At 34.1% G+C, this 27,829-nt stretch overlaps 1 protein-coding gene and 1 pseudogene across 1 annotated transcript; one reads left to right on the top strand and one right to left on the bottom strand.

Annotated features, from left to right (window-relative positions):
• Window positions 1–585: 585 nt before the first annotated feature.
• On the top strand, window positions 586–6,345 carry LOC135154583 (putative nuclease HARBI1; annotated as a pseudogene).
• A 1,287-nt stretch (window positions 6,346–7,632) lies between these two features.
• LOC135154457 (uncharacterized) lies at window positions 7,633–20,332 on the bottom strand. Its single transcript, XM_064100602.1, has 2 exons — window positions 20,263–20,332; window positions 7,633–9,955 (listed from the first exon to the last, which is right to left on the bottom strand). Exon 2 carries the CDS (start codon window positions 9,923–9,925, stop codon window positions 8,288–8,290), a length of 1,638 nt encoding a protein of 545 aa, XP_063956672.1. The 5' UTR covers window positions 9,926–9,955; window positions 20,263–20,332; the 3' UTR covers window positions 7,633–8,287.
• Between the last annotated feature and the right edge of the window lie 7,497 nt (window positions 20,333–27,829).

Genomic DNA, 27,829 nt, shown 5'->3' with positions numbered 1-27,829 from the left:
AAATTATTATACAATGTCCACTGTAATGAAAATGGAAACATGCCGGTCAAATGAAAGTGCAATATAAGTGGAAACATGCTGGTCTATTGACTATATGTTGACCATATAGTAGAAAGCAAAATTTGTTCTCAGCTGTAATTATTCTTCTATGGGAACTTGCTTCTCATAGATCAAATAAAATTTCCGAAGACCCCATATATTTTTGTACTATTTGATGCATTTAAAGAGGAGAAAGAAATGCTTTTTTTTTTCAATTTGCCTAAATTGCATTTAAAAATATACCTTTCTTTTGCTTTCGGCACAGGCCAATTTTTAGAGGCTGAAATATTAAAGAGTTGATAACTTAAATTTTCGTTCTAAAATCTTTTTCATATCACTTGCAAATAGAGAAAATATAGCGCCCCCCCAAAAAAAAACTTTAATTTTTAAAGGCATCTCGCACAAATGATTTACAATGTTTTTGTTTTATTTATCATTCACTATGAGATCTGTATAAAGTGATAAACCAATGAATTATTTTTGTATGTATATGTTTCCAATTATTTGCCTACCGGTATTTATTAAAAAATAATGTTTGTGTTGTTATTTGACAATTGTTTCACAGAATTACGTCGTCGGTTGACATCTACCTATACCCATGGATTATCTCCATCACCTTCACAACATTGAATTGCTAAGAGAGGTATGATTGATAAATTTGGTTTACATTGTTTTAATTTGTTTAAAAGTATTATTGAAATGATTTGATGAGATAACAAAAATGAAAACTTGAAATAACATATTGAATGTAATTTTTGTTAATCTTGGGAAGACAATTAAGATTGCAGTTATTATGTTGGTAGATGTGTAATCAAATCTACATGCACATGTTCACTGTTTGGAACGTTTATAAAGATCACAAAATAAAAGAATTAAAAATAATATTCAACTCTTCTGCATACATGTACAGCTACCTTTGCCAAGACCACGTCGTGGGCTACGGGATGCTAGAAATCCATCGGAATCGTACGAGGATGGGCCATTTCGAGATCGGTATCGACTGTCAAAAGAAACCGTCATTTACATCATCAACATGCTGGAAGCCGAATTGAAGAGGGACACACAGAGGAATGATCCACTTCCCGTTTATTTGCAGGTGTTGACGGCTCTCCGTTTTCATGCAGTGGGTGAGTAATTGAATTAAACGATTATTGAATGTTTCTGGGCACTGTTAAGTCTATTTGACTGAGGTTGTTTCTATTAATTTTAGGACTCCAGACAAAGTTGATGATGATGACAATATCTAGAAATCAGAGAGGGATCACTTAAGTAAGAGTATCATTTTAGCAAACAGTCAAGTACCTATGAATTGCATACTTAAAAATTCCAAAACTACCACAGCAGGAGTGAAGCTCTGCTGTTTCTGCTGTTAGAACTGTTATGTCAGGTTAGAGTTATAAATTCGTCATTAACCCTAAATTGGCAGATCACCCCCACCCCCCCCCCCGAAACTTGGCTGTGTTGCAATGAAAAGCTATGAAATTTGGCACATAGATAACAACTCGAGATGAACATACACAAAAAAAACTAGAGCTGCAATCGTATCAGAACAATGTGCATGCATTGACGCCTGTGATATTATGGAGGGCAAGAAACAGAAGGAGATAAAGAGAAAACTCCTGAGGATATACATTTTCAAAATATTAAGAGGGCGCTATTTTTATAGGCAATGGTCACTGATGCGTAAAAAAAACATTTTGCATATGAGGGATGATGCCATTAGCAAACCCTAAAAAAGTGATACCAAGATAAATGGAAACAAGGAAGTGATGGCCATTTTACTGTTTTCCAACTTTTTAATAGAGAGCGCTATTTCTTAAAGGTAATGGTCACTGATGTGCGTAAAAAAACATGGATTATGAGGGATGATGCCATAAGCATACCCTGAAAATATGAGACCGAAATAAATGAAAACAAGGAACTTATCGTCATGGCCATTATAATATTTCTTTAGTTTGCAATATTGCAAAATAGCGCCCTCTATTTAGAGGGCGCTATTTTTTAAGATAATGGTCATTGATGTGTAAAATGAAAAAAAAAACAATTGAATTTGGACTATCATAAGTCAACCCTGAAAATATGAAACTAAAATAAATGAAAACAAGTAAGTGATGGCCATTTTACTATTTTTCCACTTTGCAATAGAGGGCGCTATTTCTAAAGGTAATGGTCACTGATGCGTAAAAACAGATGAATAAGGAAGATGTTCCCAAATCAGACCGAAATGAATAAAAACAAGGAAGTTACGGCCATTTTATGATTTTCCTACTTTACATTTCAATAAATATGAATTTTTTTAATGTAGACTATTTCGGATTTGAATTTAGGGCATGAAGACGGCATTTTCAAGGGCAAGTCATATTTTCATATGAAGAGCAACTCTTAAACAATCTACAGCAATTTGTTAGAAGTGTGTAGCGTGCAGGATAAGAGAGTAAGGATGGGATTAGGAATAGTATGCAAATGGACTAGAAATTTACAAAATGGCGTCTGGATGGTCATGCATTGCCCCTGTCCGTCCGCCCCCCCCCCCCCCCCCCACTTGGTTTCCGCGCAATAAGTAAAAAAATATTTAATGGATAAAAAAAATTTGGTGTGTAGGTTTAGGACACCAAAATACAGGCTCAGTTCGAATTCGGAGTCCGCAGGTCAAAGGTCACAGCTCATTAGATATGCGAGTTGGTTTCCACATGATTATCATAAGTTCCAAATGAATATTTAGAAATGTTTTTTTATTTGAATTATAATCATGTGAATGATCACACATAGACATCTACTATGTATGGGAAATACCATGTATGTTGCGCGCCATGTTATATAGTGGTACACTTTGGGGGTACTGACCAATTTTTTCGAACTTTTATCAATAGATGTGCAAAAACATCAAGGTAAAAAGTCAAAAGCACGGGGCAGAAAATAAACATTATTCAATAGCTGTTTTTGAAGTCAGTACTACTGCTATATCGAATCGCGTATGATGGCGACACTGCAAGAGGCCTTCCACTTGTTAAAATGAATTGCAGAAAATTGTCTGATATTTGTAAAAGATGAATATTCTTATGAAATATGTGCTTAATTTTTTTTGTCATCAGAAGTATCATCTGTATGTGCTTCAATGAAATGTTTTAAAATTACCTCGAAACAATGACCTATCAACCATATGGTTTGTTTGATTTTACAGGATCATTTCAAAAGATGCATGGTGATGAGGCAGCAATATCACAGTCATCGATGTGTCGAATCATCAAAGATGTGTCAGAAGCTATAGCAAGAAGGAAGAGGCAATACATGAAGTTTAGTTACCTTCGACAAGAGAAGAAGTTGAAGCAACTCAGCGACAGTTCTTCCAGTACTGCAGATTTCCAGGAGTGATAGGTGCAATTGATGGGACACATGTCTACATCAGGAGCCCTGGTGGGGATCAGGCAATATACTTCCTCAACAGGAAGAATAGATACTCGATCAATGTTCAGGTTAGATTAATTATACCCTTTCTTAGGCCCTTTTCACAATTAGTGCTGAGACTGCTTGCAAGCTTTGTGATTGTGTGCGACATATATTGTGATCAAATGATTGCAATTGCTAATACAAGCAAATGTGAAAGCCACTTAAATTACTATAACTAGAACAATGTACTATTTTGTATAAAGTTTGGCCAAAAAAAAGAATGTGACATTAATTTTCTTTCCTAGGATTTCCTATCACTTCAGTTTCATTTATAGTAATTATTCGATTCGTATTTGATTGGGCAATTTTTAAAATGAGTAGTTAATTCTGTAGCATATTTTTTTTTTTTGCAAGTACTGAGCAATGGAAGCAGTGGATGGGTGGGGTGATTGTTGGATAAATCAACCTAACATGGAAAGCACACCAATAATTTTTATGTGCATGCATGTTAAAATTGCATTCCAAATATGTGATAAACTTGCAAAACTCAATTGTTGTGTGCTCCCATTGGATGTCCCAAAGAAAATTGAAAATTAAGTGCCCAGAACGATATAGAGACAGTTATGAATGTAAGATTTGATATTCCTCTTTTTTCTTCTGCTAGGTTGTTTGTGATCAGGCTGGGAAAATAACAAGCATCGTTGCCAGATGGCCTGGCAGCACACCTAACTCTGCAACCGTAAGTCACTTTTCAACCAAACTTGGATGGTAGATGTACTTAGGCGACCTGCATGTTATGCTGCAGTCGGAGGTCACATGGTAAGGTCAAAGTGTTCCACAATGGACATAAGTTTTTGTAGAAATGTACCAAACCCGACGGTGCTCTCACTCCATGATGTGTCACTGCATCGTAGCAATCCAGTCGGATTTGAAATGGTCTACACATAGTCGTTTATATGTTCTTCGCACTTTGAAATATCATAGTCTGTAATTTCAGGACCTTATAGTTGTATATACTAGTTTCGTGAGACCAGTTGTTGAATATGCTGTACCTGTATGGTCAGGAGCACTAACAAAACAACAAGTACAAGTCATCGAACGTATTCAGAAACGTGCCCTCAGAATCATTTTTGGAGCAGCATATTCTTCATATGAGCATGCTTTACTCCAGTCAGAACTGATGTCTCTTGAAGATAGATGGATCAAACTCTTGTCTTGCGTTTGCGAAGTCTATGCAAATCCCCACGTCTAAACTGTATCACCTTCTACCTCAAAATAGGACTTGTCAATATCAGACTAGAAGCTTGGCCGGAACAGTAGAGATGCGATGTCGAACTTCACGATATAGAAATAGCCCCTTGCCCTCGTTGATTCGGCACCTTAAAGAGAAATTCCAGTAGTTGCAGTAAACGCTGATTTCATGAGAAAGTCTGTAAAACAAGGCTTAATTGTCAGTATATCATCGAGGATCTAGATCTGGTACAGTTACATAAACTGAACTTTGTGAAATCTTGAAATCTACGCTGAAAAATGTTCAGGCTGAAGATCCCCAACACAGATAAGCGCACGTGGGACAGTGTATAATTATTGCTTCGAATGTCAAGGCCCGACGCTCTACCCGAATCCTGTGCTTATTTGCTGATTTCTCAGCAATTACACAATTTCTTCCAGAATCCTTTGGCTCATATGTTTTATTTATACAAACAGACACTTTGGTGGTCATTTCATTGGATTCTGTACGAACTCATTTTGATATCGTTACCAAAACTAGCATTTACCTTTAACTCTAAAAGAATTGATTACAAGGATTGTTTTTTTTTTGTATATATCTTCCCCTATCGTTACATGTATAATAATATCAAACTACGAATGGCTGAGAATTAAAGAACTCATCATTCATTGGACTCTTAAAATGTGATATCATTAAAAGATTTTTTTTTATAAAATGCAGATTACATACTAATTCTAATGTTGAGTTCTCTTTATGTTGGCGAACTCAAGTTTCATTTCATTTCATTTCATTTTACTTTGTTAATCAAAATATTTTTCTTTCATATGAGCAATTATTCACTGATATCTAGTCGTAAACTTAATATTTGAATTGAAGTCACAAAAATTGCCAAAATATGTATTATTGCAGCATGTATGAAAAAATGTGACCTAATTGCTTCTTCGCCCTTTTCTCTCTGTTTCCCTTCCACCATCAATTTCTTCTCCTCTCTCTCTCTCTCTCTCTGCCTCTCTTCTCTCTTCCACTATTTCTATTCCTTTCTGCTTTCCAATTCATTTCCTCTATCCACTCATATTTACATGTATTTTGAATATTTTTCAATTTTTTTTATTGATCAGTGAGTATCGATTTAAATTTATTTATGATATACTTTGTTACATATGTCTATATTGAAATTTGTTCGTAGTACTATAAGTTTTTTACCTTGTTATTGATGATTTTGTTTGAAATGTAAATTTTCGCAATTCGGCATTTGCCGCAAAGAAAGGATTTTTAATAAACCATTTTGAATTGAATTGAATTTACAGGTCAACATTAAAGTTTATGTGCAAGGCTCTTATGACAAGTGTTATTCCATCCCAGTCATTTCACAATGAAGTTTCAATACAATTATGTTGTGTGCCCTCGCAAATCACAATATTTCTGGTTATTTTCATGAGTGGGCGAGACACAATCACTGTTGCCATGTTTTATTCTAGAAATAGTAAGCTTAGTATGAAAAAAATTATTGAAAAAAGCTGGCCCGATTTGTCCAGGTCAGAAAAGGGCAACACAATTTTTGTTCAGGCCTTAAGTGAATGCATTCATACAATCTACCATGTGTTTGGGAGTACATGTTTAAATAGCAAATCAGCGTTCCTATTGTAAGGTATCTACTGATTAAAAAATATCTGTAAAAAATTTAAGAATTCTGTAAACTTGTTTTTTTACGGAAATGTGTAAATTTACATGGGAATTTTGTAAAAGTACGGTAATTTTACGGAAAAGGAATCCGTAAAATTACGGATTTAAAAAAAAAATTCCGGCAGCAAAATTTCCGGACAAATTTTTTTTCCCCGTTAATTATTTATACGGAATCATGTTAATTCACGTAAATTTTCAGTAAAATTTCCGTAAATAAAATCCGTATTTTACATGGGAATTTTGTAAAAGTACGGTAATTTTACGGAAAAGGAATCCGTAAAATTACGGACAAAAAAAAAAAATTCCGGCAGCAAAATTTCCGGACAATTTTTTTTTTTCCGTTAATTATTTATACGGAATCATGTTAATTCACGTAAATTTTCTGTAAAATTTCCGTAAATAAAATCCGTATTTATATGGGAATTTTGTAAAAGTACGGTAATTTTACGGAAAAGGAATCCGTAAAATTACGGACAAAAAAAAAAATTTCCGGCAGCAAAATTTCCGGACAAATTTTTTTTTTCCGTTAATTATTTTTACGGAATCATGTTAATTTATGTAAATTTTCTGTAAAGTTTCCGTAAATAAAGTCCGTATTTTCAAGAATTGTAATTTACGGAATCTTGTATATTTTACAGAACTTTTCCATAAATTACCACTTTCTGTAAATTTACGGAAAAAAAAAAAAGTCCGGAAATTTTGCTGCCGGACTTTTTCCGTTAAAAAACGGAAATTTTTCTAACAGTGTAGGTGCGAATACATCATTACAGAACGTCGACACAAATAACTATTTAAAAAAAATGTTTCACTTCCATATTATTGTTACTTAAGATTTGATAGTCAGGTAGCCAATGTGTAAGATGATATTATTCGTGTAGGGAAACAATTAATCAGTAATCTATGTTGAAAATATTAAGCGATATGAGGATAAAGTAAAAGTTGTACAAGCGAAGAAAAATGAACTGATTGAAATAAATAATATGATGCAATACTTTCAGGAATCTGATGAATATACCGTGTGCTAAATATTTTTGAAAAAATCTCACCTATTTTGTTATACATGACTAGAGAATATTTAATTGGCAAAAAAAGAATTATACGGGAAACATTATCCCTTTCCCTTTATATTGACATATGAATGTAGACTAAACAAGAACCCTATTAAACACCATTATTTACGAGATTTTATCTTATTTTAATCTAACTTCATGAGGGGGGATTGTGTACATTACGAAACTTAAATTTCATGCAGTTTTGACCCCTTTCCGTTCTTTTTTTTTTTTTTTTTTTTTACCACAGACTAAAAAAACAATGAAATCAACCAGGGTACCATTTCATAAAACCTGGCTATGATAACAACTCCAGTTTGAATATCAAATTTCATTGGATCAGCCAATCAGGAACCAGAATCGTTATTGTTGTCATGGTAATTGACATTTTAGCATGAGTTGCTATCATAGTCAACATTTTTATGAAATGGGGTCCTGATTAATTGATTCGAATCAAATACCTTAAAAGCTGAGAGCAATTTTAATCGAGGAATAATCCGATCACTATTAGGAGAATAACATCAGTTCAGTTATTAACACGTTCAATTCTGAATTCAGCCATTCTAAAAGATTTTCTACAATAACCATCTGGTTCAAGTAGGCAATTCGTTAACACATTTTGCATTTATTTTGTTCAGGTTTCGAGTAAACTATTTATTTGGATCTGAGTGCATTCATTACAGACCTAAATCTAGACGGAGTGGACATTAGCGACAGTTTTCTATTTGATATGGATCGATACAACATTATACACACCATGGCCATGTGTATATGAATGTAGTCACGTACATATAGAGCTAGAAGGACGTAAATTGAAATGGAAGTAAAAGTGAAAACAAATCTCTGGTCTATATTTCTCTTACAAATCCGATATGATTCCTTTGATAGTCTAGATGATTTACAAGATTAATGTCTTCTTGTAGAGAAGAAGTTTGTTTCCATCACACCCTATAAAGTTACCAGTAGGAGTAACGAGACAAGGGCTCAATAAGTTAGTGCGATCTGATTGCTCGTATTCCACGATCTTCCTTGCCTGGATGATACCATCACGTGACACCTGATCAACTGCGATGGGATTACGCGCTCCACCCCAGTACGCGATGTAGAGTGTGTCTGTCAGTTTGTCAACGCGACACTGTGGCCAGTCCGACCCATCACAGTGTATGACAGCCTTCTCTTCTCCTGATCGTGAGATGACAGTGTATTTATTACGACCTGTACACACAACGATATCACCTGATGACAAGGCTTGTATCTCACCCCACACCACCTTACCCTGCATCGTAATAGTGTTTACTATCTTATCATCAGCAGGATTGATGATGTAGATATTAGACTGATCGAACTGACCAGTGAGGATCATCCCATCCTTGTCAACATCAACATACACACTATTACTGCTGATGTCTCTAATCACCTTCCATTGTCTGTCATAGAGAGTGATGCATCCATCCAACCTGTCATCCGTGCAATCATCTCTCTCCTTACCACATACTATTACGTTACTGTCTATGGGCGCACATGATGTAATCCACACACCTTCATCAATGACTTTCTCTGTGTGTTGAGTGTTGATGTTTGTAATATACATGACATTGTTATCTTCGTCTCGCACACATATCTCATCATCACTGACTAAACCACACACACGCGGCTTATTAACAACCGATGGAATGTGGATTGACTTGACAAGTTCCCATTTACCGATATACCCACCAATTCTACCATAGTATTCTCCACCTACTTCCCTCTCTACAAACTTCACTCTCTCAACTTCACTCTGTATTCGGTCAAGACAATCGCTAACATCTTGATGAACATTCAAACTTAAATTTTCATCAATAGATGCAAGTACTTGAGGAGCTTCATTCACCAATGTTTCATCATGTTGGTTTACACGTTTGATGGTTGATTCAATATTCATCAAAGTGTTTATTGCATGCTGATTTTTACAAGAGAGATTATTTGTCTTCTTAGTAACTACCTCACTGATTGTCTTTGTATCTGATAACAATTTAGCTTCTTTGTCTTTGATGATTTTTTCTTCCTTTTCTATCTCAGTGTTGCAATCCTTGATCCGTTTGTTCATTTTCTCATGAATCATTCTAATTTCCTCATCTGCCTCTTCGTTAATCTCTCGAACCATTCCCACTTTCTTATCCCTTACACTCTTTAACTTGTCTTCGAATGTCATCTTCACTTGGTCCTTGACTGCGTCAATGCTTCTACTTGCAGACGTCGCAACGGTTTCTATTTTGGAGACCAGAGTTTTCAGTCGTTTCTTCGTTTCTTCTATCTTTGGTTTTTTGTCATCCAAATTCTCCCTCCTCTGGGAGATGATATCCTGGATGTTTTTCAGCTTGCATGGTTTCTGATGATCTTTGGTCGCGCATGGATGACAAATTGGCAATTTGTGTTCTAAGCAGTAGAATTTGATTGGTTCACCATGGTCATCACATGACCATGTCATGTCATGACCTTTCCTTGTACGAAGTTCGACCTCTCCGTTCTTCTTTGTTGGGAACTTAGAAGCCATGACGAAGAAAATATAGGGGCAGTAGCCTACCTAAAAAAATGCAAAAAAAAGTTAAAATGAACTCAAGAAACAATTGAAAAAAAATATATTACCAGGGTATATTAAAGATTCTTTAACACCTCTAATAACGTTAAATATAGAATTCTCACAAAATTCTCACAAACAGACGTAAACGCAAGTAGACACACCCACGCACAAACATCAACACATTCATACTAAATTAACGTGTATATTAACGCCCTTGTCGAACTAATAAGCTATAATCAAACTGAATTAAGATCCTCGTATAATGTATTATTATACACAGATAAACAAAGAGGTGCAGTGTATAAACATATTAGGAGGTATGGTTTTTATTTTTAGTTCATGATAAACATGGATCAGTGCTCAAATTGCAAAGAATGTGAGAATGAAATATTGATAGTGCGTAATAACAAACGCAAACAACTTCAAACAATTTTAGCAAGTCTAGGGCCTGCGTTTATGCAATGAGTATACCTCAAAGCGAAATTCAAATGTTCGAAGAGTAAAAAGTGTAAGGCTCTCTTAATGGTAAAAGAAAATAGAATATTGTATGAAAATTCCTTTTATAAAGTAAAAATAGTCCCTTCTAATACTTCTATAGACCAAACAAGAATTATCATTCATTTATATGTATATATTTCATTCATGGATTAAAATACATTTGTGACAATGTTTATATAAACCCCACTCTCAAAACCCAGACAGAATTCAAAAATGAACAAGGCAGCTTAAAGGCATAAAAGCATAATTAGTGCTGCCATCACAAAAGGAGCAAATAATAATTTAAAAAGGCGATTCTATACAACATCTACCGGTAAAACATAACATCAACTATAATTAAAGCCTGAAATTTATTAAAGAAGTACTTATGATGTACATATCATCTTAATTTGAAAGCGGAAATTATATTCTTTGTGAAATGGTATTATTTTGTTTCCAATCATGGGATGCAAAAACCTAATCTGGCTTAAATGACATATAACCAGCTTACAATGTTTTGATAACAGATAGTGTAATAATAATAATAGGCATTTATATAGCGCCATCTATCTAGAAATATTCTTTTCCGAGGCGCGTTGTTATTATTATTATTACCCCGGCTTTAGCTCGAGCTAGTGTAAGACATAAATACAATGTAAACGCACAACTTAATGGGGAAAATGCAGAGGCAACCTTTATAAGCAAAAAGTTTTGAAACAAAAACATGAAAATGAGACGAGCTACTGTACATTACATGTGCTGTAGGGATTGCGTCATTAAAAGGAAATTTATCGGAAAGTTTCATTAGGGCATTTTTTTCGAAGCTCATGTTCGTAACAACAGCCAAGTTAAAATAACGTGGATCAAATATATTCATAGAATAAGTTATCAAAATCATGTTTATTCCTATCCCACAAATAAAATATAACTCTTAAGCTACATACTAACCTATAAGTCTAAGTACACACCCTCTATCAGCTTACAATATATATACACTGTGTGAATGAATGCATACAATGTACAACTGAGTAGACGTGCAGTGTGTATTGTGAAACATTTGGGATTTTCCACATCATGGTTTAGTGTACAAATAAAATAAAATGCTCAATGTTGGGAATTATATATTACATTTCACATCTCTTCACAACTATACAACTACAGGTCTAATGTGGCTTCCAGTACAGCAAATGTGCCAATGGTTAGCGCAGTAGAAACGTAGTAACTCTTTGTAACTGAAACTTTGTCCCCTTGCGGAAAAAAACGCAATATCTGACATCTTTATCAATTTTTCTAGCCCCCACACACCCCCCCCCACACACACCCTTACACATACACTCACTTACCCACACCCAATATCAATATACACTGATCAGCACCCATGCCCGAGACATTATTCAAATTCAAGTTTAAAGTCCCAGACACTAACTAATAGTGAAACGATTAATTTTTTGATGTCTTATTTGGCTCTTATTTTACCTAAATTGTTATGTCAGGAGAAGTTGACACACATGATATTAATGCAGAATTTGAAAGCTGCGCCAAATAGGATTAATTAGATATCACAAAAACTAGTCAAAAGCTGAAGATTTCTTCAAATCATGTTTGTACGAGAAGTTATGATATGTTTTCACTTTTTGGCCCGGTTTGGGTATTTAACTCTATTTCCAACAAAAAATCAGTACAAAGTCTCTTTATTATGGATAAATGCACTTAACAATATGAATAAAAAAAATAGTTTTCTTAAGTAACTAAGACACATCACAAGTTGTGTTAAGAATCCAACATTTATTTGAACTACACCTGTCCACGTGGCTAGATTTGAACATTAACCAGTAATCAAACATCCTGTCTCTTTCTATACAGCTGTTGTTTAAAGTGAACTGCCTTTTTCTTCCAAAATGAATAATTGACCATGCCGCGAAGAATTCCACTCACCTTAATGATATGCAACAATAAAATAATAATAGTTTGCTTGAAAATGATTGATAATACCTAATGGAGTCGGCTAAATAAATGTGAAGAAAGTCTTGTCTTAATTGTATATTTTGTAATGAATAAACTATCGATTATCTCTCCATCAAAAACCTCTTATGATGTATTTGCTATTTTATCATACACTTAAGAAAATTTGAAAAATTAATAATGATGGTATACATGTCATTTCCATGATATAATTAAGTATATGAATATAACAAAGGCCCAAGTCCGTTGAAAGTATTTCGAGAAAGTCGAAAAAAAAATATTTCTTTTATACTAGGCAATTAAAGTATATTTTGCCTAAAGACATCAGAGAACATCATAAAACAAATTGTATTTTTATGAACAATAATATTGATGTTACTTATGAGCGGGGCCTTTTGTCTGGTGGAATTGGGTCGTTTTTAGAATCATATGGACTTGGGTCATTCTTACATTCATATACATGGTAGACTTTGTTCTACTGAATGTATAACAAATGATACACAAGGGATTTGTTTAATATGTCAGACAAAATTGTGCTACCTATCTTTTTATATTCTAGGTTTTTTAATAGCTGATGTGTTTTGGGATGAGCGAGCGGATGTGGATGTGAGTGTTAAAAGTGAAGAAATGTGTATCTGTTTGCAAATATATATCTATACATGTATATAAAACAGAGTTTGCAGAATGACGTATCATTCGTGTTTTACAGTTCCTTCTTCCTCTACAGTTCCTTCTTCCTCCATCCATGTCACCAAGAGGGGGGGGGGGGGGGGCGCGTGGGTATGGTCCTTCCCTTTTATAATTTTTTTATTATTAAATAGAAAAACAAGAAACACAGAGGGCGTCCTCACTTAATTTTAGGTTGGGCGTGTAAATGTAGTGAGAACTTTTTCTTGGCAAGGACCTTAATTTCATGCTTGCCAAATATTTTGTTTAATGCATTTGTAAATTGGAAGAATTTATATTGCATTGCTTGCTAGTGAATTGGAGGTAGGGGGGGGGGGTGATTCTTCCAAAATAAACTTGGTTTGTATTGTGAGCAAATTTTGTAAGAAAACATCAATACTTAATCTGTCCCTACATGCCCCACTTCCACACACGCACATTACCATAGGAATTATTATTTTTGCTATGTTTTGAGGATTTCCTTTTTACTCACACCCACCCAAGCACCCCTCACACACCATCCAACATACAGGGTACTATTATACCCAGATAACAGAGAATCACAGACATCTGCAAGTGATCTTCAATTACTTATTACTTTTTAAACATTTTAGACCAGGTCAAAAACAAAACAAGATTCCACTTTACATCTGATCAATATTGAAAATACCTCTCTCCTCTTGTAAAATAAAAACTTATAATAATAACGTAGGACTGAATAAAGCTAGAGATTCAGGTGAAAACTTTTATTCCGTCACAACGATTGAACCATATCTCTGTCAAATACTGTAATATAAAAAAGTAATATAATGCAGTTAGTGTATGTACAGAGTGGAATGTAATGAGATGGGGCGCAGTGATATGAAGGTATGAAAAGTGGTGTTTCATAAAGCTGTTCGTAAGCTAAGAGTGACTTTAAGGACGACTGGTGATCAATTCCTGTGGTAAATTGTACATACCAACATGTTTATTTGCGATGGCTTAGCGCGTATAAAGAAATGATCACCAGTCGTTCTTAAAGTCGCTCTTAACTTACGAAAAGCTTTATGAAACGCCCCCCTGGACTTGGGCCTTTTTTTACATTCATACGAGGTTTTCCCCATTTATTTAAGGCATTTTTAGATGATTTTAGAATTATCATTTATACACAAGAAGAGTCATTGTAGGAGGAACAAGCTAACTCAATTGGACTTGGCTGTTTTTTTATATTCAGATACTCATTTTTTTATAGCGGATCTCGTCATCCACGGACGTTAGAATATTATCTCTGCTTTTCAATAATGTTAATAATCATTCCGTCATACCTTCAAACAGTAAATACATGAATTATAAACCAAGTTGCTTTCAATAATGGAAGTCAAAGGTTTTGGTAATCTTTTGTTATCAGTCAATGTGAATGTGAAAATCTATCTATTGTGTGTATCATAAAGCTGTTCGTGAGTTATGACGAATGCCTTTACACAGACTGGTGAACCTTTCTTTGGTTAACGGATCCCTATGACTTGTATCTGACTTTTTCACCTGAGAACATATTCCAGTCTTGAGTAAAGCCATTCGTAACTTAGGAACAACTTTATGACAAAACTGCCATATCAAGTTTGTCCCTTTTTTATTATTTTTATTTTCCCTTGTTAGTTACCGTTCCAGTGGGTGCCGGTACATTATTATCAACATAATAGGACAGCCTTGGGTTGACACGCAATGAAATATCATCAACATAATAGGACAGCCTGGGTTGACACGCAATGAAATATCATCAACATAATAGGACAGCCTGTGTTGACTTGCAATGAAATATCATCAACATAATAGAACAGTGTGGGTTGACATGCAATGACATATTTTCAATATAACAGACGAATTATGGCATTTTTTCTATTCAACGGGGGTGAATTCTTTATAGATTTATCGAAACATTATCATGATTCGTGAGGTTCAAATTTTCGACCTTTGTATTTCAGACCTCAGTAGCTGACATCAAAAAGAAAAACATATTGCATTTATATTGAACTAAATCAGTGAAATAACGAAAATTAAGAGGCATAAGATTACAAGACATTAGAGACACTGATAACAATATACTGAGTAAAGAACGGGTAAAGTTTTTTATAGTACGTAATCAAAGGTAAGGGACACTCTGATGAAAAATAAAATATACTTAGAGGAACAATTAAAAAATGTGGTAAATGGAAGGGAAAGATAATGTAATTTATAAGAGAGGCTCAAACAACAACTTCTACTAATAGGGTTATTAAAATGAGTTTAGTGACTGTTCTTGGTTTCCATTGATGATTAAAGGGGGGGTGAAAGACAAGTTTGGATGTCTTAAAGAGAAAACTAATACTCAGATTAATCCAACAAAGAGGAGACAGAGTTTGGAGATCTTTACATAAAGTTCGTTGGCTATCATTGTGCAGTAAAGATGAATGAAAATGGTTCCGATAAATTAACTGAATGTCTTGTGTTACGAAATTTCCTCTTTGAATTACCTCCCCTCATAGAAGCATATTAACTTGTTAGCACCCATACCCTAATAACGCTAGAACTATTTTTAATTTTTAGTCTCACGTACGCAGTATCAAAATTGTGATCCCCCTAAAGGCTTCCTAGCATGTCTTAGATTTTTTTTTACATTTAATATGTCACACTCTTGTTTGTACTTTGATTGATTATTTGGTTTTCTAATAATTTGCCATACCTGCATTTCAATCAACTGAAATTATATTACCCCTTTATATAATTAATTCATTACCATTCCCATTTTCGTGTAAAGCTCTCAACTTAGTTCTTGTCACATCAGGCCAATACTTTGAATGTGTGTTTCATTTATGATTGATTATTTTTTTTCTAATGCTTTGCCATACTTTCCCATTCTTCATATTGTTTTATTTTTTTTTTCTGTTACACATGAATTCATTTACTTTTCTTTACATGGTAGCTTAAATTGAGTTGATATCTAAGATGTCGTTTGCTTGAATATACTTTGGGTATGAATCTTGATTTTTTTTTTAAATCATTATTTGTTATATACTTACTTTGCTGATTTTTTTTTTTGGTTCAACCCGCACATAACCGTGACAAATGTCATATACAATTCATTTCAGACTCTCAAAATTCAACCAATTGACCTCCCATCTCTGTCTCTAATTTGATAAATGACTAATTCCTGATTTGACCCAATCTGCATTTTTTCTTAAAGTATTAATTCGATAACCTTGGTTTTTTCTATTCATATTACGATGAAGGTTAATTTATATAGAAGTATTGTAATTACATGTTTGAATATATTGCTATTTTGTGTTATTCCATGTAGACACCAGCCAATGTGGAGGACCTCTCGCCAGAATTTTCAATTCTTTTAGGTGATCCCCAGGCATTGGCTGGTGCTCAATTTTACATTTCTTTTGTAATGTTTATATTGCTGTCATGTTTTCTTGCCTGGAAATGAAATAAATAAATAAAAAATAAATAAATAAAAGAAACGCTCACCCAGTGCATACATCCGGGGGGGGGGGCACTCAGCATATAATGCACGGTGGGTATGTGCCGCGGAGGGCACCCCCATTTTTACACTCAATTTCCGTTCCAAGGCGTAGCATTTTTGTCTTATTGAGAAAAAAAACGAAGAAAGCCGCTCCAAGGCATAGCATTTTCTTCTTATCGAGAAAAAAGGAAGAAAGAAATCCGCTCCAAAGCTTCGCATACTTTCGTTTCGCCATTCCGGTCGCATTGATCTGCTACAATAAGCTGCAATTTTGGTGAAAAACGGCCGAGAGCGCTGTCCAACCATCATCTCTGCGCGAGTGAAGTCGGCGGCCGTGCCGCCGGGCTAGCTGCATCATGAACGCATGCCCGTTCCAAACATTTGTCGTTCTGAAGCCCCGTTCCGAGGACCCTCCTTTTTACAATAAGCCCGCTCCAAGGCCCCCGTTTTTTGGGTCTCGCCCGCGGCACACCCCTTCCACTTTTGTGTCGACTGCCCCCCCCCCCCCAGGGGCATACAGATTTTGCAAGGTCAATATAACGAAGTTAATTATTGACTCATAAATTTAAATATTCTGGTTAAAACACTTTAGTTTGGGGATGTTTAGTGATGACTAATGGAAAATAAAAGGAGATGGTGAAATAAATAAGGTAGTCAATCTAGTTTGAAATGATGTACATTAAAGATGTAAAATAATGTTCATCCAAAATGTAAATTGATGTACATTAAAGATGTAATTTGATGTAAATTAAAAATGTAAATTGATGCACATTAAATATGTAAATTGATGTGCATTAAAGATCTTAACTGATGTGCATTAAAAATGTATATTGATATGCATTGAATATAATAATAATAATATAATAACCGCTTTTTATAAAGCGCTTAATCCATCGGAACGACGGTCGTGTCTAAGCGCTTTACAGATATATTATTACCCCGGTCGTCGGATTCAATCAGTCATTCCCGCAATGTGTACACATCCTCCACTCCCTGGGAGTATTCCAGTCAGTCGCCTGTCACATCCTACCGGGTACCCATTTAGCACCTGGGTCGAGAGTGGCAAAGTGTGGATTAACGCCTTGCCAAAGGACGCTACACCGCGGTGGGATTCGAACACACGACCCTCTGTTTACAAGGCGAGAGTCAGAACCACTACACCACGGCTCCTCCACACGAATATGTAAATTGATTTACATTAAAGATGTAAATTAATGTACATTGGAGATGTAAATAATGTACATTAATTCGGTAAATTGATGTACATTAAACATGCAAACATGCAAATTGATGCACATTAAATATGTAAATTAATGTACTTTAAAAATTTAAATTGATGTACATTCAAGATGTAACATAATGTACATTAAATTTGTAAACTAATGTACATTAAAGATGTCACATAATATACATTAAAAATATGTAAATTTATGTACAATTTCAATATCATACTAATCGTGAATCCGAATATAATGTGAGTTTATTGCTTTGTTTAAAGGGAGTCTGTATTTAGCCTACTGAAGTTATCAAATGAAGATAATGTAGACTTCCCATTGTTTCTGATTTCAAATGATTTAATGTCCGGAACCACATCTTCATCAAGTGCTTTAATGTGAGTGTAATCAAAGCTTGGAAGAGCGCCATCTTTTGATGTAGAATGGATAAGCATAATAAATGGGTTTCCCCAATATTGACCTTTGTAAAGAAATGACATAATTTCATGCCGTCCAACGAGCTTGTAATCGTGCTGGCATTCCCTGGTTATGCACAAAACGTAGGGGCGTTGGGATCTACACTAAAAAAGTAAAGTGCTAATTTAGCACATACAGTGCTTGTAGAGTGACTGCACTACGAGTGCTAATTTTCTAGCTTAAATTTTAACTAGAAATTCAGCACTCGTAGTGCAGTCACTATACAAGCACCGTAAGTGCTAAATTAGAACCTCATTTTTTACAGTGTATCTACACCCCCGCACACTCTCTCTCTGTCTGCTTCTTTCTACTCTTGCTTGCTATCTCCCTCCTCTTTATTCTCTTTCTCTTTTATCCCCATTTTTCTATCTCCTAAACTTAATAGTTCCTGGAAAGTCTCCTAGTTATATGTTCTTTTACTAAAAAAAAAAAAGAATAATAATGAAAGTCAATCCATTTGATCATATCTCTAATGTACAAATTCGTTCAGTTTTAAATTGGTCTTCTCTTGAATCTAGACGTAAAAAAAATCTTAACATATTTGTTTATGAATCAGTCCATGGCATGTTATCTCCAATTATGTCCGGTATGTTTCAACCATCTTCTCATCAATATTCACTACGTAATTCTCATAACTTTGCTTTACCCAAACCCAAAACACACTATCCAATACAGAGGTGCATCTCATTATAATACTCTTCCCCATCACATGAAATGAATAGAAAATATCGATGCCTTAAAAAAAAATCTTAAAAACATTTTTCCAGACTTCTTGTAATTTTTAGTTCAGATCCCTTGTTCTTACTATCTTACTTTGTTATCTTGTATATATATATATATATATATATATTGTAAATCTTTTTTTTTCTTACTTTTTCACATTTTCTCAACGTCTTTATCCTAAGTCAACTAATTACGTTTTTCTTTTCCTGTATTATAATTACATGTATATCTATGTAAGGGACCCCTCTGTAAAACAGCTTTGATATGATATCAACGCTGAGTAGGGCAATCCCTCCGTCTTTTTAATGATCATTCGTTTGTAATTGTAAATAACAATACAATACAATACTTATTTTTTTCACAAAACTAGATCAATCTACGGAGTTCAAATTCATATTTTCTTCAATTTTGCTCTGAATTCCAATAAATGACATGCCTTGTGATATATTTCATTTTACAATGATTAGATTATTTTGATTTATGAGAGCAAAAAACACTGCTACCCTTCTATTATGCTTTTCACACTGCATTTCCTTAACCCCATTCTTTCCTTTAACCCCGTACTATCCTTAACCCAATACTATTTTGTTATTCACACTGTCTTTCTTAACCCCATACTATTTGCTTAGCCGGGGTTATCACCTAAACCCTGGACTATCACACAGCTCATTAATATTGATGATTTTATCATACAGAACGCGATTAACGTGCAATTTCGACTTTTGTGATTGGTTAATGCTTAGCCCCACTTTTCCTCCTTAGCCCACTTTCGTTTCACACTGCATCTCTTAGCATCGCAATTAGCACCGGCTAACCCTGATTTTTTGGCAGGGCCAGATAGTACCGTATTATTTACCGTGCCAGCCAACTTTGCTAAAACGTAGTGTGAAAACGAAGCGGGCTAAGCTTAACTCCGGGAAATTGGTGGGGCTAAGCCCCCCCCCCCCCCCCCCCCCATTTGCCCCATCAATTTCCCGGGGTGAAGGGAAAAAAGTACAGTGTGATATCAGATTTCATTCATTATCAGTAAAAGAAAGTATCCCCCAAGCATGGGATCTTTGCTTTTTTGCAACCTTTGTCCTTGTCAGTGCTAACAGAAAATTAGACGAGCTACATGTGTTGTAGGGATGACGTCATTACGAGGGATTTTATCAGAAAGACTCGGTATGACATTTGTTTTTAAGCACAGTCATGTCCAGAACAATAGCCAAATTATAGTAAAGTAGATCAAATGTATTTAATGTAAGTTACTAGTCATGTCCCTTACTATTTTTCCAAAAAATATATTTCCAAAGCTACATACTCACCGATAAGTTCAAGTATACTCTTTCAGCTAACAATCTCTGTACACTGTGTGAATGAATACGAGTTTAGTGTGCAACTGAGTAGACGTGCAATGTGTATTAAAACATATTGGGGATTTTCCACATCCTGGATCAGTGCACAAATCAAATAAAATACCCAATGTTAGATATCATTACGATCCAATTTTATACAACTACAAGTTTAATGTGGCTTACAGTATAGCAATGACATACAGTAATTGTGGGTTTAGTAATAACTGAAACGGAAGAAATAATACAGGATGTATTGAATTGAATCAGAATTTATTTGTTACACTTTTACAATAAATAAGATATGGCCAATGGGTATATCAGAATGATGTTCTTAAACATAGCATTCTAAGATGAAATTAAGTATTTATTATACATGTTATAGGGTACACTAGAGAGTGTAACAAACGTTGGGAACCTGACTTAATAGCAGAGGCTGTACAAAATTACTGTACGCTTTCAAATATATGTAAAGTAATAGTTCTTGATTCCTGGTAATGAGTATAAAATTGTTGAAATCTTTTTAGTCGCTCCATGATGGTGTTTATTGTGTCAAAGGTTTGATTCCCAATAGAACATAGCGGCTAGATTTTTTTATAGTTGCCTTTTACAGTACACAAGAAATATACATGTAAATAAAAAAAATGTCAAATGTAAGTTTTCTTAAGTAACTAAAACACTTTACAAGTTTGGTCAAGAATCCTATATTCCTATCACTTTCTATATGCTGTTTAATATGAAGTGCCTTTTCTTCCAAAATGATTACTACGACCATGCAAGCGAAAAATTCAAATCTCTTTAATAACACGAATACAAGAATAATAGTTTGCTTGAAAATGATCAATAATACCTAATGGACTCGGTTAAAAAGATTTAAAGATGGTCTGCTCTTAGTCGTGTAGTTTTGTAATGAATAAATTACCATTATCTGTCACATACAAACCCTCTCTGCTCTATTTTACGTTAATCATACGATTAAGAATCATTTAAAAATTAATATTTTCTCAACGTATATCATATACATAAATATATGATGATAATGTTAATAAAATTAATGTTTAAAAAAACACCAAATACACTTTGTGGAGTGCTCAAAGTGCATAATCAGTGTCACTGATTTATATCTACTATCGTCTATAATTGCCGTGATATATAATTTTCTATAGCGGCTCTATTAACGGAGGTTAGAATATTATCTCCTTCTTTTCGCATAAATAATCATTTCGAAATATCTTCAAACCATACATGTATCGAGTTGCTTTCAATAATGGAAGTCAAAGGTTATGGCAATGCTTTGTTAGCAGTCAATGTGAAAATCTCTCGGCTGGGTTTTTTATAAAGCTGCCCGTGAGTTATGACGAATGACGCAACATGACTGTTGAACCGTTCTTTGGTTAACGGATACTTATGTACCTGTCTTCATCACCTGAGAACATGTACCAGCCTTGCGTAAAGTCATTCGTACATTTATTACGAACAGCTTTATAAAACACCCATCAAATAATTTTTTTTCTCTTGTATTATTGTTTCGCTTTTTTGTTACCGTTCCAGTGGATGCCAGTACATTATTATCAACATAATGGTACCGTCTCTGTTGACACGCAGTTAATATTATCAACGTAATAAAATACTGTTTGTTGACACGCAATGAAATAATATACCGGCGGATTGTGTTAAAATTTCATTTTTGATTCGGGGTGAATTCTTAAAAAAATATCAAATAATAATAAAGAAGATAATTTATGAAGTTTCGCTAATGATAATCTGACGTTTTTGTCTAGTGCACAAAACATACATGCAGTTAAACATTCTTGCATATCAAAATTTGAGAAAACTGAGGGGTGGAACTTTCCCCTCCAACCCCTCTCCTCATTCCTATAATTTATTTGCGTATAAACCGTGCACCATGACCTCTTTTGATAATTTTAGTTTGATTTAAATATGTACATGTGACATAAATTAACATAACATAAATTCAATATGACAGTCATGACAATGATGTTTTTTTTATAATATATTGAAGTAGCGTAATGGTCACTAATATAATTTAATATCATGTAATCGTACTTTATTTCCTGGTTATACAAAAAGTAAGAAGCGTTGGGATTGTTCTCTTCCTATCTCTCTCTCTCTCATTCTTTTTTATTCTCTTCCTTCGTTTTTTCTATCTCTTAAATTCATTCTTTATTAATAAGCCACTCTGTGGTGTGTGTTTTTTGTTTAGCGAATGTCGATGAAGCCAATTCTATCTACGTAGTTCAAATTCACCCTTCTTCAATTATGGTATGAATTACTATGATGACATGGTTTTTGATATATTTAACTTTGTAATGTAATATCACTTTGTTTCATGAGAAAGGAAAATACAAATACAAATTCAATTACAAATTCACCCCCTCCCCTCCCCCATCTCTTCACCATTCCTTGTCTCTCGGTAGTTCTTTAAATCTTCTCCTCCCTCTCTCTCTCTCTCTTATTCCCCTTGTCTCTCCATTTCTCCCTCCCTCTTTTCCGGTCTTCATTCTCACTGTCTCTCTCTTTTTTTTGATCAACAAGGTCTCCGTTATATACATGTATATTTACTAGCAAGCAAGTGCATTTTTTGTATCACATAATATACAATCAGAGATTATAAAAGAGATAACGAAACAGAGTTTTAGAACTAAGGTATATACCTTTTCTACTTATATAAAAATCTAAAAGCGCTTCTAAAATACATCATTGGATGTAGATTGTTATAGCTATAACGCACCTGAAAATATAAATTCACTGGATTTGTGTAGTGTCCATTTTTATGAAGCAAATTTTGATTATCTGGATATGAAATACTGAAGAAATACGACACATACACAATTCTGTTTTCTATTTTCAGCAAAGGCTCTTGAGTACACTATATAATGAGCAATAGTTCATAGAACTAAAATACAGCTGAAATTTATACGATATTGATGATTGTTACAATAAATCTGATTGGAATCTAGAGAACTTGATTATCATTATCAGCAATTTAAATATAACTCCAAACTTTATAAACATAAAAAAACATATAGAGAAAGAAATATGGTGATCGTGCAAAAAATATTTACGTTGAAGAGAGAGAGAGGGGAAATATGAAAATAAGAGAGAGTTGGTATAAACATATGAGAGGGGGTGGGGAACAAGTATCAAATAATTCACAGAATACTATGTGATATCAGTCTTGTAGAAAAAAGGATTATAACTATCAACAACATAACATGTGTCATTCGCTTAAACACGAGTTTAGAATGCACACAATTAACAAGAATGTATTATCTAATATCATCACTATCGCTAACAATACATATTATGATAAAACATTCTTCATCACAAATGCAAAATATTTGTCATGTCGAATTCTGACTTAAATATGAAAATATGAACATGTCTTATTATGTTAATCTACATCGTGAATGTTATTGAATATGAAGGGTTTTAATATCCATCAAGGCAGGTTCATAACTTGAGATGCCATTGACCGCTAGTGAAAATGATATGATGATGTAATCAAATTGACCTCACTAATGAAGTATGTAAACATAAATGAATGTAGAGGGCGCCAATGATCTACCGAATGATAACTTCTAGCGAATGTTATCATTTCTACAGAATGATATCTTTTCTACTGAATGCTGTCATTTCTACGGAATGTTAACACATTTATACACAATGTCATCATTTCTACAGAATATTATCGTATTTGCTGAATGTAATCATTTTTTACGGAATGTTATCAGTTCTACCGAATGCTATCACTACTACCAAATGTTATCATTTCTACCGAATGTTATCAAATCAATCGACTTTTTGAGATATCCTGATCATGTAGACACTGAGGCATGATTCTATATTAAACATCAATATTGATGAGGTTTTCATTCTTGTTATTGAACATTCACATTATCCATCAAGATTAGGTTCCCACTTAATTACAAAATCTTCTCTTTTTTTCTTCTCAAGATTAGATAAGCCCAAAGGTTGGATTGTAAACACATGGGAATCCAGCACAAACAATGTAATCAGTGATCTTTGTTAATGTCACAAGTAAGTCATTTTTATACTCTGGGTGATTCACAAAATAAATATCTTCTTGTATGAAAGTAGTCATGTTGTGGGGAACGTATATCGTATATATTTTTCACAAATCATTCATTGAAATACTTGACGATTTCAAATGGTCATTAATTGGCTATTAGACCAAGTTGTCATTAGAGTAATTGGCTATTTGACCAAGTTGTCATTAGAGTAATTGACTATTAGACCAAGTTGTCATTAGAGTAATTGGCTATTTGACCAAGTTGTCATTAGAGTAATTGACTATTAGACCAAGTTGTCATTAGAGTAATTGACTATTAGACCAAGTTGTCATTATAGTGATTGACTATTAGACCAAGTTGTCATTAGAGTAATTGACTATTAGACCAAGTTGTCATTAGAGTAATTGACTATTAGACCAAGTGGTCATTAGAGTAATTGACTATTAGACCAAGTTGTCATTAGAGTAATTGACTATTAGACCAAGTTGTCATTAGAGTAATTGACTATTAGACCAAGTTGTCATTAGAGTAATGGACTATTAGACCAAGTTGTCATTAGAGTAATTGACTATTAGACCAAGTTTTCATTAGAGTAATTGACTATTAGACCAAGTTGTCATTAGAGTAATTGACTATTATACCAAGTTGTCATTAGAGTAATTGACTATTAGACCAAGTTGTCATTAGAGTAATTGACTATTAGACCAAGTTGTCATTAGAGTTATTGACTATTAGACCAAGTTGTCATTAGAGTAATTGACTATTAGACCAAGTTGTCATTAGAGTAATTGACTATTAGACCAAGTTGTCATTAGAGTAATGGACTATTAGACCAAGTTGTCATTAGAGTAATGGACTATTAGACCAAGTTGTCATTAGAGTAATTGACTATTAGACCAAGTGGTCATTAGACCAAAAGAGAATCGGAGTAAGTGGATTTAGCCCGAACGTTGTTAGCCCATCTGATTATTAGACCAAGTGATATATACCAACCGTCAGTAAACCAACTGATTTAGGATTATCAAGTATTATTAGCTTACATGTACTCCAGTTTATCAATGCTGAATAATAAAATCAAAATACGGATTTAGGGCATTCCTAATTATCAAAACTTACCGATAAATCCAGTTATAGGCTTGCACACTCTCTTTCAGCTTACACTATCAGTTTACCGTGTGACGGTATGCTAACGCTACATGATACATTGGTATAACCGTAATAGCTCTATGGTATGAGTTAGACGTGCAGTGTGTATTGAAAAACACGGGGAATTCCACAGCCTGTTTCAGTCCAAGAATAAACAACTTTCACTTTAGACTTTGGACTTGAACATTTTTTTTCACATTTCCATCGATTACTACTAAGGTATATGGGCACACACTATTAATTATTTCCCCATAGACTCATGCGTTAAAAATGAGATTTGAAAAAAAAATCGCAAAAATAAGTCTTACTGATGACACCATCGAAACCTTTATCATTTGGTAGTTCATCCAATATCCTTCCAACGCTAAAAATATGAAAAAAAGGTTTTCAGCATTTTTTGCGCTACAGGGACTCAAACCAAGACTACATGCAAACTTGGTTACAGTCACGGTGCTCACAGGGTTTCTTGGGCAACTAATTAAGGTCCCATAAAATCCAGAATTGACAAATTACTGCTCTCCCATGGGACTGAACAGATATCCAGTAGTAATCCCTCTCTATGCCCATGTGAAACCACGTAACCATTACGTCATTTTCGGTAGGGGTCAAAAGGGGATTCCCGAAATTGCCGGATCCCATTAGTGATGTGCGTCCATATGCACAACACTATGTCTACTGCAAAAACATGCATCGTATACATTATAAAACCCGACGGTGTTGTTACAACTCTTCTTTGGTGTGGTCATATACAAATTCCGGACTGGTGTTAAATTAACACCGCAGTTTTTGCAGTGTATAGGAACACAAAGATGGTGCAACAGGAAACATAACACAATGTTATTTACAAAATTATTTTTAACATTACTGTTATAATGAGTGTGTTTTTACACGGTGATTTTCATCATGTTGGTATAGTATGGAAATATAAAATGTTCATGAGGGCGATAGTTCTAAATATTACACCGTCGTTTGACCAGGAAAGGGGCAATATTGCCGATTGATATTATCTATTTAATTTTCCTTCTTTTTTTCTTTTGTTTACATTCTCTGCTAGAGTAAATGTTATTTCTCTGTTATGCAATCGATATATGGCATCATATTGCCCTTTAAAAAAGGGCATTGGAAAACAAAAATCTAATTCATCTTCAAATATAATCAAATCACATCTATTAGGTATCTTGTAAAAAAAATGAGAGTCAGTGGTACTAATCGTCGAATCATGAAACTGGTTTCACTCAGTTCAAATGCTGCTCCATTTTTTACAACACTGTTTACTATATGATCTCTGTAGTGTGATTTTGAATAACCAAGCTTAATTCATTAAGATTTAAGTATCAAGCATTATACTTCGTCCATATTTAAGTGTATTATATAGATATTGAAAAATCTGTATAAATCAAAAAGGATCCATTGGATTCAATGAACAACATACACCTTCTGGAAGGCAGATATGATATGATAAAAATAGTTTCGTTGCCAACAAATATTATTGTTTCATGTGGGTTGATGTGCCTAAGAAAGGAAGCTTAGAGGGTACTCCCGGCTTGGATGTAATATGATTTGAACAGAAAAGGTAAAATTTGACAAATAAAATACTGATAATGTCATTAAAACCGGATAAGAAATGTGATATTTGTGATATTTTAAGCACGTGCATTGTTCTGATGAGAAAGTTCCTGCATGTCTTCATGAATATGCAATGAACAAGTTGACGATGTCTATCCGCAATTAGTCTGCTGGGCAAACCCTTCACTCGAGATTAGTGTCTGAATGTGCAGCCTACTTATGCCTGTTTACTGAAGGCTGGAACAGCAAGTGTTGTATGTGCTAGTCTTTGCGTGGAGGCACACTGGTTGATCGAAGTTCCAATTAGGGTCTGTGTCTGCAGTCTAATCCGCACTTATTCTTTTTTATTTTATTTTATGGAAAATTATATTTCGTCAAATTTCGTCCACCAAGAACGGAAAACATGAATTGACTACTGATTAAACAATGTTAAATGTGTAATATATTTATCATCTAAACATGTCTTCAGATAGTAGAGGAATATGTTTCATCTAATAACTGAAAGGACAAGTCCAACCCAACAAAAAGCTGATTTGAATAAAATGAGAAAAATCCAACAAGCATAACACTAAAGATTTCATGAAAATCGGATGTAAAATAAGAAAGTTATGGCATTTCAAAATTTTGCTTAATTTCACAAAACAGTTATACGTACATACTGGTCGGTATGCAAATGAGGAAACTGATGATGTCATCAACTTACTACTTCTTTTGTATTTTATTATATGAAATATGAAATATTCTCATTTTCCTTTCATTGTCAAGTGAACAAA

Source organism: Lytechinus pictus, chromosome 6, assembly GCF_037042905.1.
Source record: "Lytechinus pictus isolate F3 Inbred chromosome 6, Lp3.0, whole genome shotgun sequence".
Lineage (NCBI taxonomy): Eukaryota > Metazoa > Echinodermata > Echinoidea > Temnopleuroida > Toxopneustidae > Lytechinus > Lytechinus pictus.
Note: the sequence above shows the minus strand (reverse complement) of the source record. Positions and strands in the feature narration are given on the sequence as shown.